The following is a 17,331-nucleotide window of genomic DNA, read 5'->3' as shown; positions in this document are numbered from 1 at the left end:
TTCTTTTGTAATTTTTGCTCTCTTCATCATCCCTTGACAATCTGCCTCTTACAGTACCTAATGCCACATTTGATAGTGTTGTGCTTTTCTTTGCAGACAATAATGACAATTTTCTTTAGTTATTTAGGGTTTTTTCTCATCACTACTTGACAAAACACTTGATGGACATCTTTCTTGGCAATTCCAGACCTTAATACTCCATTTTATGGCATTGTGTATTTCTATGCACATGATTTTAATGTTTCTTTTTTTTTTCTTCTGGAAATGTTTGGTCTCTTCAAAACTCAGATGCCTTTCTTTCTTGGTTTTAAGGATTTTAACATCATATTTGATGGCATGTAGTGACTCCTGCACCGACTGGAATCTGCCATCTGTCAAATATCAAAAACGTGATCCCCTTCTGTATGTCGCTTCTCTCCAACATCTGATCCTCCCCAGTGGCTACTTCAAACTATGCTCATATCCTGTATAAACTGCAACAAATCCCTGCTGGCTGGGCTCCTAAAGCATTCCGTTCTGTTTCTTTAAACCACGAAAGATGAATAAGAACACACAAAACTATCATGATATCATGTTATTATGAAGTGCCTATACTCTAGCTTCCTGTGTTTGGTTGGAGATGAAACAGCCAGATGCACAATGTACTATGAAGTGCAATTAATCTGTCTTCAACAGTAAAAGCAACAGTTTTACCTGGTTTATCACAGTCTTTAGACGGTGTTCCAGGTGGTGTCCTGGTTCCTGCTCTCTCCTGTCCCAAATTGTCCACACACCAGCAATAACCAGTGGAGCCGTGGCACTGAAATACATGTTAGTATATGTCATAATAGCCATAATAATATGAAATTAGTATTTAAAGCAGAAAGATACCTGTTGAGGTGTGTACTGTCCATCTGCATCACACTGAGGTACAAACACTTCTCGTATAGGATATCCATCTGGACTGGTAGTTTGTACACTGTCTCTGTGTTGCTCACAATGTGTTTTAGGATGCACTGGTTTATCTGAAGATGAAAAAATATGTTTTAACTCTTCAAAATAACACTATTACATTGCTTTATATTACAGAATGCAAACAAGTCCTTATGTAATGCCCCTTGTAAAGGAAAACATAGTCTTTGAACAAGGTTAGGGTGAATGATGCCACATGTATCCTGAATTTATCTGAAGACATGTTTCTGCATGTCACCTAAAATTAAACCAATACTTCCATGTCACTTGGTCATCAGCCTTTGAGGTTGGGAGATGCCTGGGTTGCTGGACAAAGGAGTTTGGTGATGCCAGTATCTTTACAGAAGAACAAAGCTTGAAGACAAACAAAGCCTTTAGGTTCCTGGTGCTTCCTGTCTGGTTGCAATACTTGGGCACTAAGCAGTGACCTAATTCAGCAACTAGATGTCTTTGGATATTTTGGGTACCACTAATGGTAACCTAAATAGACTCAGATGGTGAGTGTCAGCTATGATAACACATGACTAATGATTACACTTCTGTTACAACTTAATTTCTGTACTTATTTGTTTTGGTTTCTTTGTATGTACAGATTACTTGGGTCATTACCAACATCTGGTGGGAATTTCACATCAATAGCACCTTTAGAAATACATTTACTGAGAAAAATGGGGACATGCTCAATACTTATTTTACCTGCTGTATATTTGTAAGTATGTATCGTGTATTGTCAAAAGTAGTGATATAATCATCAATTGCATATACTGTACATGTAAATTTTCAGTCATGGTGCAATGTGAAATTGAATTGCAGTGCATATTTTCATCCTGAGGTCATCAGAATTCATTCTCAATTGTCAAGTCAAGATTTAATGGAACTTCATCCATCCATGTCACTATAACTCCATAAATTCTGATATTACATTCTTCCAAAGAAAATATGTAGAAAACAAGCTAATTTATAATTCTTACCAGGTTTATCGCAGTCTTTATGTGGTGTACCGGGTGGTGTTCTTGTTCCTGCTCTCTCCTGCCCACTACTGTCCACACACCAGCAATGTCCAGTTGAGCCGTGGCACTGCACGATAATGTTTCACAATCTAAAGTAAGTATGAAGTCTGATGATTTTAAGACCTATTAAAGAGGTATGATAGTAAATGAGTAAAAAAAGGACTTCACAATGCTAACCTGCAGTGCCAGATACTGTCCATTTGCATCACACTGGGGTATATATGCCCCAGGTAGAGGATGTCCCTCTGGACCAGCAGTTTGTATGCTGTCTCTGTGGTGCTCACAGTGAGTTTTTGGACGCTCCGGTTTATCTGGGTAAAAGAGCAATACATTTATATGGACTCAGTAACTGCACATGCCCTGAGGCCCAGTGGTGCCAGTGCTTATCTCTGGATTCTGTAGTGTGAATTGGAAGAGGAAATCTATAAGTCCCCTGTGGTGGGGACACCATTCCATTGCAGGTTATTTCCCCAGCCAAGGCTGGTACCCATTTACAGCTGGAAATACTCAGATGAGGGGGACATTGCAGATGAAATGTCTTCTCCAAAACAGGTAGTGCGATAAAACTTTCCCACTGAGCTACCTGTACTGCCCATCATTTTTTGCAAAATTCATTCTTTTCTGAAATACTTTCATCTTCTAAAATGTCACATAGAGAACATACCATTGCTTTGCTGATGACATGCACCTTTATTTTACTTCTTTAAAGTCAGAATTTTTGAATTCCAAACAGTCTCAATTAATTTAACAAAAATGATGACAAAATTAGGGAATAACCCTTGTGTCTGATGATTTGCGGACATTAATGCTGGATTTCACTCAACACTCTTCTTCAACCACTTTTCCGGGTTCTGGTCGCAGGGGCAACAGCTCCAGCAGGGAACCCCAGACTTCCCTTTCCCATGCCACATTGACCACCTCTAACTGGGGGATCCCGAGGCGTTCCCAGGCCAGTGTGGAGATATAATCTCTCCACGGTGACAAGTTAGTAATCCAGCATTAACATCCGCAAATCATAACACACAAGCGGGCTGGATTAGAATGGGACATTCTAATCCAGTTCCAGCGTTTTCATGGTTTATTTTTCTGTAAGTAATTGGGTCGGCGAAGCTTACCATAGCAACAGCGTCTTCATGCCAAACTGGAAATTCTGTGAGCAGAGCCACAGATTTCTCCATCTCGTCAGCTGCACTGACTTAAATCCATAGTAAATCCATCAATCAATCCAGTTAAATCCATGCATTTCAGCATCGCTGTCGCTCCCCCAGTTTCTCTCGCTCTCAGCTGACAGCACCATTATTGACACCTGCATAGCAACGCGGTCAGGGTCCAGAGTAATACATCAAATGTAAAATGGTTGAATATTTTGCCACCGTCAAGGCGATATTTTATGGTCTGAAATTTCACATGATTAACCAATCAGATTTGCGGAACAAATGTAATTGGGTTAAAATAATTTTTTTATTTCCCCCTCCTGGATACAATAATGATATTGTATTCCCTTTCCCTCATGTCATTGACTGTGTTAATGTTATTCCATTTTTATTTCTGTTGATTCTTTCTTGCTTTCCATTGTTCCACCTGCTCTTTTTGGCTCTTTGTTTTTAGAGAGCCATTTTGGTTTTTGATTAACTCTCTGTCAGTCTCTCCTTCTGTGTCTGTGAGCGTGAGACTGTCACGCCATGCTGTTTTCAGTAAATGGTTTTCTGTTACTCTTTTGTCAGTTTGTCCTGCTGTGAAACACTTTATTTATTTATTTTTTTGCATCCATAGTTTAAAAAAACAAGCTGTGCCATTTTATAATATGAAACTGGCAAAAACATTTCTGGCAAACATTTGCATCTGCATCACATCTGGATGAATATAATATAACTGTAGGTAAAAACATGCACAGGCAGCGTTAGCACTTGTTTGGGTCAAAATCACAGAAATCGACTGAGAAAACGTATAAACTACACCATTCTGCAACAATAACATAACTGCAGAACATTTTATGTAAACATGTTGATTTGACAACTATTACCTACTAGATAAGAAATATAATTTGATTAATCAAATAATGAACTGAAAGATTTTTGAAATGAAACCATAAATGCAGTTGTTTAAACAGCAACATTGTGTCTGTAATACTGCAGCTTGTACATCTCACAGGATTACGCATGCTTGCAAACATCCTGTCAGAGTGATGATGATGCCGCCTGCTTTTCGAGTGGAATGATCCACAGACCTCAATAAAGCACCATTTAGATGATTAAACACACGCTTGCATACGTGTGGTGTTTGACCTGTCAATGAACTGAATGGCAGAGATCACACCTCAGGGTTCAGCAAGAAACTTTTGGAAAGCCTCCCAGCTGTTCCCACAAAACTCAACTGGTATGATGAAGCAAAGATAAATAGGCGGCGAGATGTGACAATTAATTTAGTTGTACATTTTAGTTTCTCACCTGGTTTATCGCAGACTGTGGGTGGTGTACCAGGTGGAGTCCTGGTTCCTGCTCTCTCCTGCCCCCTACTGTCCACACACCAACAATGCCCAGTGGAGCCATGGCACTGCATGTAAAATTAAAATGTCAAGTTTGAGAAATTTGTTTTCAAAAATATAAACACACACACACTCACACACACTCAGTCCAGTCAAGGGTCACGGGGGGCTGGGGCCTATCCTAGCAGTCATAGAGTGCGAAAATATAAACAAACATACACAAAGAAAGAACAACTACACTTTATGTAGCTAAGAGCCATAATTACCAGATTGGAATGTAAGAAAAATTTTCCACAAGACCCACCAATTAATAGTAAAGTTTGCCATTTTACAGAAAGAGACAATAGTCTCTAGATAGACTCCAGCCCTCCCTGGGTGACCCTTAATTGGAGTAAGCGGGTATAGAAAATTAATGAATGAATTTAACTCTAAGTGATGTAGTTATGTGATGTACTCTTGTTCAAATTTGTATCTATTGAGGTTATTAAATGATTACTAAACTCACTGTTGCAAGTGCAAACCTAAATCCCTCTGACCACGAGTCAATCCTCAGATACTAACCTGGAGTGGGCTGTACTGTCCGTCAGCATCACAATGAGGCACATAAACTCCAGCTATGGGATGTCCTTCTGGAGTGGTCGTAGGTACACTGTCTCTGTGGTGCTCACACTGAGTTTTAGGGTGTTCAGGTTCATCTGAATAGAAAAATTTACATTATTTTCCACATGCATTTGTAATAGGTCAATAGGGCCAAAAGAAAGTGTGTATATATATATATATATATATATATATATATATATATATATATATATATATATATATAAAATGTCTATTTTGGTTCAATCCAATTAGGGCTTGTTGATTTACTTTTTTCTTTCTTTTTTTAAATGTACAATTCACCATATGCTTCCAGGAACAAGAATTTAAATAAAATCAAAACGAGTTGAAGATTGCTCTGAAATCTGCCTTCACTACTTCCCCTAACCTGCATCAATGAGAGCAACCTCAAACTTGTGAAAGATCTTAGCAAGATGTATGATTTATAGTAGCAAGATTCATCACAATCATGAAGTCTTTGTGGCACGATTACATACACTAACTTTCAAAGACTTGGACCTGTGGTGCCCACAGTGCGTTTACACATAACGACGACAAGTCACGAATGCCACGAAGTACACATTCTTGGCCGCTGATCACGAATGTGATGATTCGGGGCAGAGGCATCAGGTGTCCTCAGGAACTGCTGCAACCTGTTACCACACATTACGATTAATGGCACCTGTTGCTGGAGAATTATCAGGAACCATTACGCACCGTGTTGTTGCGCGCTATTGCACGTAACAGCGCATTGTTAAGTTCTGTCACGTTGTGAACGAGGTGAATTGTCTCCACACACACACACCCATATTCATCCAACCAAATTCAGATCGCTCCAGTTTTTCAGAAGAACTTTGTGACTGCATGCGTAGTTGGGCTCTGTGCCATGGAGTGGCGCAGAGAGGAGGAGGAGGACAGAGCCAGATGTGTGGCTTCATGCGGCTCGTCTCGTGCATTTTCCCAAACATCAGGCGCATGTAGCAGGTGGAACACCTGGAGGAGCGCGTTGAAGAGCACTGAAATTAGACTTTTAGCCAACTTGGTGTCAGCAATCAAACTGAATGCGGTGCAGCAGGGTTTAATTGTGCGCGCGCTTCTTTCTCCGCCGGACTGGAGGAGGTGCAGAGATGTCTGGCTGCACGTGAGTCTCCTCTCGCTCCTCTGGTTCCTCTTGCTCAGACTCGTTCTCCCGCTCATCGGTTACAACAGCAGGTGGAACACCTGCAGGAGCGTCCTGAGGAGCTTCAGCAGGAACTGTGGACCAACATTTGGAGCCGAGTATAATTGTGCGCACGTGACAGAAAACTGATTCGTCATGGCGCGCAGTGAAATGTGACGCCGCGTTACAAGTCGTGTCAAAACTTGACAGTTTCCATGTCACTTTGTAATAACGCGTGACAGTTTGGGCTCCAAGAACCATCACAGGAACCACTACGAACATTGTCACGTTCTGTTAAGGATCAATACTCATCAAGACGGATCAATACGCTCAGTTGCGACCTCCACGACGTGAGACGAAATGAGCGTGGTGTGTGACGTTCGTGGAAGATTTTTTGACAGGCAAAAACATGCTCCACTAATATCAAGAATATCACGCATCAACACGCACTATTAAGAAACCTATTCAGATGGGTTAAGTCACATTAAGAATGTCAGGAATGTGTCACGAATGACAGAAAAATGACATTCGTAAGGCGTCTTGCTTATGTGTAAACGCACCTTAAGATAAAAATGTGCCCAATGTAGAACTTGTTGGAGGCCTTAGTGCCACAGTATTGTGTACAAAGTTTCACCTTGATACATGAAGTCTTATTCAAGATATGGTGTACAGAATGTGTTCGAGACTTGGCCCAGTGGTTTCCACAGTTAAAATCAAAGTGCTCCAATGCAGACGCTGTGTGAGGTTTTCTTCAAGTGACGTTATGTTGCAAGTTTCCAGACCGGTGTCATCCAGACTGCTTTCAGCAATAAGACCTAAAGCCAGAGTCTGTCAAGGGTTTCTGTGGTGGCAGCATTAATACAGAAAAGTATCTTGAGATTTTAGACCAACATATGATGCGTTAAAGACATCTTTTCTTTTGCAAGACAAAGACTCTGCACACATTACAAAGGCATTGCTGCAGAAGAAGAGGTTATGGGTACTGGAATGGCCCATCTGCAGTCCTGACCTGTCTGCAGTAGAGAATGTGTGGCAAATTTTAAAATAAACAAACAAACAAAAATGCAACAATGACCATGTACTATTGCACACATGAAGAGGTGTTTGCAGGAATAATGGGACAAAATAACACCTGACATGCTTTATTGCTTGGTGTCTTCAATGCCAAAACATCTTTTCAATGTTGTGTGAAGAAATGGCAACATTACAAACTGGTAAATGCTTTCGTGTCCCAACTTGTTACAGACCTTAAATACAGGAATGGATGTTTTCAGTAAATGAAATGAACTAGATCACTGCATTTTTTTTTTAAAGTTTGCATTTTCCATACAGTCCAACTTTTTCTGATTTGGGTCTGTACAAGTATATTTACATTTGTAATGTAAATTGTGAACCTGCAACCAAAAACAAATGATCTACAAGTAATACTAAACTACACAGACAGTTTATTCCAATCTTCAGCACACAATTAAAGATTTCTTACCTGGTTTGTCACAATCTGTAGGTGTTGTACCAGGTGATGTTCTGGTCCCTGCTCTCTCCTGCCCCCTAATATCCACACACCAACAATATCCAGTAGCGCTGTGGCACTGAAATAGAAAGAGTAGTAACAATAACAAACTTTTGTGGTTTCTGGATTTAAAATTAAAGATTGATGTCAGGTATGAAAATAATTAGTGAATACATATTTGACCAATCCTGACCTGTAATGGTCTGTACTGGCCATCGGCATCACACTGAGGTGTGTAGGCTCCAGGAAGAGGATATCCATCTGGACCGGTCTGTACACTGTCTCTGTGGTGCTCACACTGACTTTTTGGACGCTCTGGTTCATCTGTTGAAGGAGGATGTGAAGTAATGCACACAATAGTCCTGGTTTCTTTAGAGATCTGGTATACTGTTGGTGTAGGAGTAATATAATGGAACATACGAGGTCTGTCCATAAAGTATAGGTCCTTTTTATTTTTTTCAAAAACTATATGGATTTCATTCATATGTTTTTACGTCAGATATGCTTGAACCCTTGTGCGCATGCGTGAGTTTTTCCACGCCTGTCGGTGACGTCATTCGCCTGTGAGCACTCCTTGTGGGAGGAGTCGTCCAGCCCCTCGTCGGAATTCCTTTGTCTGAGAAGTTGCTGAGAGACTGGCGCTTTGTTTGATCAAAATTTTTTCTAAACCTGTGAGACACATCGAAGTGGACATGGTTCGAAAAATTAAGCTGGTTTTCAGTGAAAATTTTAACGGCTGATGAGAGATTTTGAGGTGATACTGTCGCTTTAAGGACTTCCCACGGTGCGAGACGTCGTGCAGCGCTCTCAGGCGGCGTCATCAGCCTGTTTCAAGCTGAAAACCTCCACATTTCAGGCTCTATTGATCCAGGACGTCGTGGGAGAACAGAGAAGTTTCAGAAGAAGTCGGCTTCAGCATTTTATCCGGATATTCCACTGTTAAAGGAGATTTTTTTAATGAAAGCCGTGCGGACGGGTCCGCGCGTCGGCTCGCAGCCGCCGCGACGCTCCGCCACAGGAAAAACACCTCTGTTGGAAGCCTTGAGGACAAGTTGGAACATCTCCAGCTGTTAAACAATTTCTCATATACTCACTCCACTGAAAGCCATCAAAGCCGCCTGGATTTTACAAATGGTTATCAACACGGAGGTGTTTTTCCTGTGCCGCCGCACCGCGTCGGCTGCGTCCCGACGCGCGGACCCGTCCGCACGTCTTTCATTAAAAAAATCTCCTTTAACAGTGGAATATCCGGATAAAATGCTGAAACCGACTTCTTCTGAAACTTCTCTGTTCTCTCACGACGTCCTGGATCAATAGAGCCTGAAATGTGGAGGTTTTCAGCTTGAAACAGGCTGATGACGGCGCCTGAGAGCGCTGCACGACGTCTCGCACCGTGGGAAGTCCTTAAAGCGACAGTATCACCTCAAAATCTCTCATCAGCCGTTAAAATTTTCACTGAAAACCAGCTTAATTTTTCGAACCATGTCCACTTCGATGTGTCTCACAGGTTTAGAAAAAAATTTGATCAAACAAAGCGCCAGTCTCTCAGCAACTTCTCAGACAAAGGAATTCCGATGAGGGGCTGGACGACTCCTCCCACAAGGAGTGCTCACAGGCGAATGACGTCACCGACAGGCGTGGAAAAACTCACGCATGCGCACGAGGGTTCAAGCATGACTGACGTAAAAACATATGAATGAAATCCATATAGTTTTTGAAAAAAATAAAAAGGACCTATACTTTATGGACAGCCCTCGTATACAGTATAATGTACAGTATATTCCCAAAGAAAATGGAGTCCTAGGCAGTCTGAGAACAGCTTGAACATTTTTCCTGTTATGAAATACTTAGTACTCTTGAGAAAATATTAAAAAACAAAGCCAGGGTTTTAAAGATGTTTTTTTCTACACATTATATAAATGGATCCTAAATGTATGTGATTCAACAATTTATATTAGCTTTAGGGCTGAAAAAAGAAATCTTTATTATTATTATTATTACATATTTAATTTTTTTTCAGTGCTTTTACTATACGTATCTTGGTTGTTTGTGCAAGTGAAACCAGCTTGTGCCAGAAAACCAGTGAAGCCGGAATGGGCTATTTGCTGAATCATAATTAATAGAACTGGACCGTAACTGTCTTTGAAATAAAATCTTGAAAGAATAAACTGAATTTCAAAAGCCAAATTAATGTTACATCCTGAGAAACAGAATAACTTATTTTTCATTACCTGGCTGGTCACAGTCTGTGGGCAGTGCTCCAGGTGGTGTTCTTGTTCCAGGTCTCTCCTGCCCCCTACTATCCACACACCAACAATGTCCAGTGGAGCCATTACACTAAAGTAATAAAAATGTATATTGGCTTCTGTTACTTATTATTTTTACATTATAGCTATAGTTCCTTAAAATCACTGAGGATTACTTAAAGGATTACAAACACAAACAATACCAACTCTTAAACCAAATGCCACCCCTGATGACTTAAAGAAGACCCTCATAAAGGCAATAAGTAAATAAAATCAAATAAAACAGCAATCATACTCAGCCCCCTTCCCTATGACACAAAAAAGGACCTGGATTGTGTTAACTTTGAACTACATTTTGCCAAATAAAGAATTATGTCTTTTTACAGTTCCATATGGCTACGGTTGGTTGGCGGAGGACTCTCAGTTTAGGTGCTCTTCTTGGAGAGGAAAGGTACTGTCCTTGACTGAACAAACAATACTGTGAATTTTGTGGAAACAGTGGGTAGTGAGAAATCTGAGTGTCACTATTTGCGATAGCCTTGGATCTAGACTAAGATGAGTTTTTCAACCACTTCCTGGACTTGGCCACATAACGGTATCTGTATGCTACGAGTTAAACTTGTAGAGACATTACTTTATCTCTGTGCTGACATCTTCTGGCTCTGTGAGACCTTGGCTTTTGAGAAAGAGAGATGCCTGGGAGGAGCTTATGGAGTCATAAGGTTGCTGGACAGAGGTGTTTGGTGATGCTGAGACCTTTTGAAGAGAATGACAATCCGAGTCTTTTGGGTCCTGATGCTTTCTGTCTTACTGTATGGTAGTGAGTCTTGAACACAAACCAGTAAGATGATGACAAGAAGTCTTTGATACAAGGTCACTTTAGAGGATCCTTAAGTACTCCTGGAGTACGTGCCTGGAATGTAGGACAAGCAAAGATGTCAAGAACACTGGGCAGTTGAAGTGGGGCTGAGGCATCTGGAGATTAGCAAGGCTGCTGAAAATGGGCTGAGGTATCCAGACACAGGAACAGACACTAGCCATCTGGAGGATACCTCCAAGACAGAAGCAGGTGATGGCCATCTGGAGGATGCCACTGAGATGTTGATGAGGCAGGATCCAGTGGTGATACCTTGGTAGTGAAACAGGAAGAGGATGTGCCACCATCTTCTTGAAGGTAGGATCCATACACTTTTCTACTGTGTCTGGGTAGAAGGATGACAAAGTGCACCGGACTTCTGCTGCCTCAGGATCAGGAACAGGATCAGGAGAGATGCACATTATCACCTTCCAAGTCAAGTTTTGAAACACAAACTCCTTCTTTCGCTACATATTTTCCCATATTCATCTGGGGTTGATGCTTCTCAAGGTTGAGCAGTTGGTGAGAGGGAATAATTAATGATGTAACATTTACCTGCAAAGGTCTGTACTGTCCATAAGCATCACACTGAGGTACAAAGGCTCCAGATACTGAATCTCCCTCTGCACTGCTCGTCTGCAAACTGTCCCTGTGATGCTCACACTGAGTCTTTGGACGCTCTGGGTTATGGGAGGCAAACATGAACCAAATATAAACCCTTCTATCATATTGCTGAATGTCATTCATAGTTAAGAATGAACTTTATAGCATTTTTTGGCAGTGGGTGCTTTCCTCACCTGGGCTGTCACAGTCTACAGGTGGTGAACCAGGTGGCGTCTGAGTCCTTGGTCTTTCTTTCCCGCTGCTGTCCACACACCAGCAGTGTCCAGAAGAGCTGTGGCACTACAGATTTTAATTTTGTTAATCAGTGTTTAAACAAAGAAAGTCTTCAGTCAGCACTTCTCTGCAGTGTCCATGCTCACCTGCAGAGGACGGTAGCGTCCGTCAGGGTCGCACTCGGGGATGAAGAGTCCGAGGCTTGGTTCCTCTCCATGCTCCACTGCACGCTGCAGACTCTCTTTTTGCTGCTCACATTGGGTTTTTGGACGGCTCGTTTGCTCTGTAGGCAGTTTACCATAAGCTATAACTAATAATTTAACAAAAGGACTAACTATTGCATAGTCAAAGCTCAACAAATTTGGTGCTCTGTCTTAATGGCTTGCACAAAATCGTGGGGTAGAAGGCACAAATCCATTTGGGGTGTGTCTGCGCATGCACATTGCTGTTTAAGCAGTGGGAAATATCAGCGCAAAGCCAAGTACTACGTGAAAAGGTGTTGGATTTAGTGTGTTCATAAACATGGGCGTGGTGAAGTGCAAACATAATTTCAACCAATCAGAGTGGGACCTGTCATTAAACCACTGTGCACCAAGTGCACAGGTACTATATGTGCTATCTGAAAAGCAAACGCAAGTGATGGGATTTCTGTTGAGATAATAGATCAGCGCCAACTTGTCAGAGTGATCAGTTGACAGCGGACTCCAAAGCTTCCTGAGGTGAAGCAGTGAAGCAGTAAAATGAAGTTGGTCTTTTTGCTTTTTGCCTATTTTTGTGCTTACTTTTATTTGGTTTACTGGTTGTTTTGAATTCACATTTTTTGTGTATGTTACAGTACATAATGTCGCTTTTGTCTGAGATAAAGGGAGGGGAGTGAGAATGTGTGATTCATCTTGTAATGAACAGCATTGGTTCAATTTCCAGCCTCACACAGCTTTGAATATGGCTGAATATTAATGTCATCTTGTTTGTTATAGTTATTCCTCAGCCTCCTTTAGCAGTAATGGTACTTGTAATAAGTGTAGCTTATTTGTAGCTTTGGAGGCCAGGCTGGGCGAATTGGAGACTCGGCTCTGCACCTTGGAAAATCCTACAGCTAGCCAGGCCCCTGTAGTCAGTGCGGACCAAGGTACCTTAGCTGCCGTTAGTTCCCCTCCAGCAGATCCTGAGCAGCTGGGAAAGCAGGCCGACTGGGTGACTGTGAGGAGGAAGCATAGTCCTAAACAGAAGCCCCATGTACACCGCCAACCCATTCACATTTCTAACCGTTTTTCCCCACTCGGCGACACACCCGCCGAGGAACAAACTCTGGTTATTGGTGACTCTGTTTTGAGAAATGTGAAGTTAGCGACACCAGCAACCATAGTCAATTGTCTTCCGGGGGCCAGAGCAGGTGACACTGAAGGAAATTTGAAACTGCTGGCTAAGGCTAAGCGTAAATTTGGTAAGATTGTAATTCACGTCGGCAGTAATGACACCCGGTTACGCCAATCGGAGGTCACTAAAATTAATATTGAATCGGTGTGTAACTTTGCAAAAACAATGTCGGACTCTGTAGTTTTCTCTGGGTCCCTCCCCAATTGGACCGGGAGTGACATGTTTAGCCGCATGTTCTCCCTGAATTGCTGGCTGTCTGAGTGGTGTCCAAAAAATGAGGTGGGCTTCATAGATAATTGGCAAAGCTTCTGGGGAAAACCTGGTATTGTTAGGAGAGACGGCATCATCCCACTTTGGATGGAGCAGCTCTCATTTCTAGAAATCTGGCCAATTTTCTTAAATCCTCCAAACCGTGACTATCCAGGGTTGGGACCAGGAAGCAGAGTTGTAGACTTACACACCTCTCTGCAGCTTCTCTCCCCCTGCCATCCCCTCATTACCCCATCCCTGTAGAGACGGTGCCTGCTCCCAGACCACCAATAACCAGCAAAAATCTATTTAAGCATAAAAATTCAAAAAGAAAAAATAATATAGCACCTTCAACTGCACCACAGACTAAAACAGTTAAATGTGGTCTATTAAACATTAGATCTCTCTCTTCTAAGTCCCTGTTAGTAAATGATATAATAATTGATCAACATATTGATTTATTCTGCCTTACAGAAACCTGGTTACAGCAGGATGAATATGTTAGTTTAAATGAGTCAACACCCCCGAGTCACAGTAACTGCCAGAACACTCGTAGCACGGGCCGAGGCGGAGGATTAGCAGCAATCTTCCACTCCAGCTTATTAATTAATCAAAAACTCAGACAGAGCTTTAATTCATTTGAAAGCTTGACTCTTAGTCTTGTCCATCCAAATTGGAAGTCCCAAAAACCAGTTTTATTTGTTGTTATCTATCGTCCACCTGGTCGTTACTGTGAGTTTCTCTGTGAATTTTCAGACCTTTTGTCTGACTTAGTGCTTAGCTCAGATAAGATAATTATAGTGGGCGATTTTAACATCCACACAGATGCTGAGAATGACAGCCTCAACACTGCATTTAATCTATTGTTAGACTCGATTGGCTTTGCTCAAAATGTAAAGTGTTGTGTGGGCCGCTGAAGAGGAGGTACTGCTGGCTCACCACCACCAGAGGGCGCCCTGCCTGGAGTGCGGGCTCCAGGCACCAGAGGGCGCCGCCGCCTCACGGGAGCAGCCTCGGTGACAGCTGTCACCCATCACCTGAGACAGCTGACGGCAATCATCAGTGGGGTATATCAGCACGACGGCATCTCCACCTCATTGCCGAGATATCGTTTTTACCGGAGAGGTAACGTATTGACGCTAACAGAGTGTATTCTTTTGGATTGAGCTAGTTATTTGGATTACTGTTCCAACGAGAGGTGGAGGTAACTTTCCTGCTGTTCGGAGTCCTGGGTGCAAACGCGCCCCCATCTGACTGTACTTTGTTTCCTCGCCAGCAGTACCAGGTCCGACACGCGGAGGCAGTGGCCACCTGGGAGTTCGGGACTTGGCGGCTCCAGTATTCCCGGGGTCCTGTGGCGGAGGAAGCCGTGTGGTACCGGTCTTACCTTGGAGAGGCGTCTCCTATCTTCGAGCCTGCCCACACGACACTTTTGTGAATTGACTGTTGTCCATTTCTGTGATTGGTTGTATTCGTTGTGCACATTCACAACAGTAAAGCGTTGTTATTTGACTTACTCCATTGTCCGTTCATTTGCGCCCCCTGTTGTGGGTCCGTGTTCCTACACTTTCCCAACAGGATATCTCGGCCAGCGTCATGGATCCCGAGGGGCGTCAACCGGCTGTTGAACGGCCAATGGAAGAACAAGGCGCACAGGCGTCCGCAGGAGGGGTAATCGGTGAGTTGCAGCGGATCCTCACCGCTTTCACGACTCGGTTAGATTTGATGACCGAGCAGAACATCCTCCTGAACCGCAGGGTGGAGGCTCTCGCCGCGCAGGTGGAAGCACGCCCTCCGGGCGCCGCTGCGGCTCTCCCTCCCGTAGAACCTGTGCGTAACAACGACGTTCCACTGGTTGTCCAACGACCCCTCCCACCTTCCCCTGAAGCATACATAAGCCCCCCAGAGCCGTACGGAGGCTGTGTGGAGACGTGCGCGGATTTTCTTATGCAGTGTTCGCTCGTCTTCGCACAGCATCCCGTCATGTACGCGACTGACGCTAGCAAAGTAGCTTATGTGATAAATCTGCTTCGTGGTGAGGCACGCGCTTGGGCTACAGCGCTCTGGGAGCAAAGTTCATGGCTCCTTCTGACATATGATGGGTTTGTGAGGGAGCTCAGAACGGTGTTCGATCACCCTAATAGAGGAGAGACCGCTTCAGCCGTGCTGCTGTCAATGAGACAGGGGCGCCGGAGCGCAGCTGCCTATGCAGTCGACTTCCGCATCGCGGCTGCGAGGTCCGGCTGGAATAGCGCTGCCCTCCGCGCCGCCTTCATAAACGGACTGTCATTGGTCCTCAAGGAGCACCTGGTGGCTAAGGACGAACCGCGGGATTTAGATGGGCTTATCGATCTTGTTATACGTTTAGACAATCGGTTAAATGAGCGCCGTCGGGAACAAGACGAAGGGCGTGGCCAGGCACGCGTCGTCCCTCTCCCTTCCGGTTCTGACCGCGTTCCGCCCTCCCCACGCTCCATGGCCCCTGCGCTCCGTGCGGTTGCAGCCCCCCCTGCTGACGAAGCTATGGACACGAGTAGGGCAACATTTAGGGCACCGGTCACACAAAGGAGGCTGGCCTGCGGGGCATGTTTTGTTTGTGGCTCGATTGAGCATCAAGTAAGGGACTGCCCCGAGCGGTTAAACACCAACGCCCGCCCCTAGAAACTGGGCTAGGGGTGGGCCGAGACGTTCACGTGGGACACACCCACATCGCCACACGACTCCCAGTTACAATCCTTTATGAGGATTTAACCCTGAAGGCCCCAGCACTGGTGGACACGGGCTCAGAAGGGAATTTGCTAGATAGCAAATGGGCTAGGGAGATAGGGCTCCCTCTGGTGGCGCTTACCTCGCCTGTGCAGGTACGGGCGCTAGATGGCTCCCTACTCCCTCCAATCACTCACAAGACACCACCAGTAACTCTGGTGGTGTCGGGGAATCACCGGGAGGAAATCGAGTTTTTCGTGACTCCGGCCACCTCCCGTGTGATTTTAGGTTTTCCCTGGATGTTGAAACACAATCCCCGGATCGATTGGCCGTCCGGGGTAGTGGTTCAGTGGAGCGAGACCTGCCATCGGGTATGTTTAGGTTCCTCGGTTCCTCCCGGTTCCCAGGCCAGGGAGGAGGTCAGAGCCCCGCCCAATCTAGGGACGGTGCCGGTGCAGTACCATGACCTTGCGGAGGTGTTCAGCAAGGATCTGGCACTCACCCTTCCCCCGCACCGCCCGTATGATTGTGCCATTGATTTGGTTCCAGGCGTTGAGTTCCCGTCCAGTAGGCTGTACAACCTCTCACGACCTGAACGCGAATCAATGGAGACCTACATCCGGGACTCTTTGGCTGCCGGGTTGATCCGGAATTCCACCTCCCCGATGGGTGCGGGTTTCTTTTTTGTGGGGAAAAAGGATGGCGGATTACGTCCATGCATCGATTACAGGGGGCTGAACGAAATCACGGTTCGTAACCGATACCCCTTACCCTTGTTGGATTCGGTGTTCACGCCCCTGCATGGAGTCAAGATATTCACCAAGCTTGATCTTAGGAATGCGTATCACCTGGTTCGGATCCGGAAGGGAGACGAGTGGAAGACGGCATTTAACACCCCGTTAGGTCATTTTGAGTACCTGGTCATGCCGTTCGGTCTTACAAATGCTCCCGCGACGTTCCAAGCGTTGGTTAATGATGTCTTGCGGGACTTCCTGCACCGATTCGTCTTCGTGTATTTAGACGACATACTCATCTTTTCTCCGGATCCTGAGACCCATGTCCGACATGTACGTCAGGTCCTGCAGCGGTTATTGGAGAACCGGCTGTTTGTTAAGGGCGAGAAGTGTGAGTTCCACCGCACCTCTTTGTCCTTCCTGGGGTTCATCATCTCCCCCAACTCCGTCGCTCCTGATCTGACCAAGGTTGCAGCGGTGAGAGACTGGCCCCAACCCACAAGCCGTAGGAAGCTGCAACAGTTCCTCGGCTTTGCGAATTTCTACAGGAGGTTCATTAAGGGCTACAGTCAGGTTGTTAGCCCCCTGACAGCCCTGACCTCACCAAAAGTCCC

At 44.4% G+C, this 17,331-nt stretch overlaps 1 protein-coding gene across 1 annotated transcript in view; it reads right to left on the bottom strand.

The window, feature by feature from the left end:
- Positions 1-17,331, bottom strand: part of nid2a (nidogen 2a (osteonidogen)) — a 185,348-nt gene that overhangs the window by 71,236 nt on the left and 96,781 nt on the right. Inside the window, 12 exon segments of the mRNA XM_034176255.1 lie at positions 694-799; positions 871-1,004; positions 1,923-2,028; positions 2,139-2,272; positions 4,409-4,514; positions 5,008-5,141; positions 7,686-7,791; positions 7,906-8,036; positions 9,944-10,049; positions 11,370-11,494; positions 11,612-11,717; positions 11,798-11,934. Coding sequence (XP_034032146.1) covers positions 694-799; positions 871-1,004; positions 1,923-2,028; positions 2,139-2,272; positions 4,409-4,514; positions 5,008-5,141; positions 7,686-7,791; positions 7,906-8,036; positions 9,944-10,049; positions 11,370-11,494; positions 11,612-11,717; positions 11,798-11,934 — 1,431 coding nt within the window.

The sequence above is a fragment of the Thalassophryne amazonica genome, chromosome 1, assembly GCF_902500255.1.
Source record: "Thalassophryne amazonica chromosome 1, fThaAma1.1, whole genome shotgun sequence".
Lineage (NCBI taxonomy): Eukaryota > Metazoa > Chordata > Actinopteri > Batrachoidiformes > Batrachoididae > Thalassophryne > Thalassophryne amazonica.
Note: the sequence above shows the minus strand (reverse complement) of the source record. Positions and strands in the feature narration are given on the sequence as shown.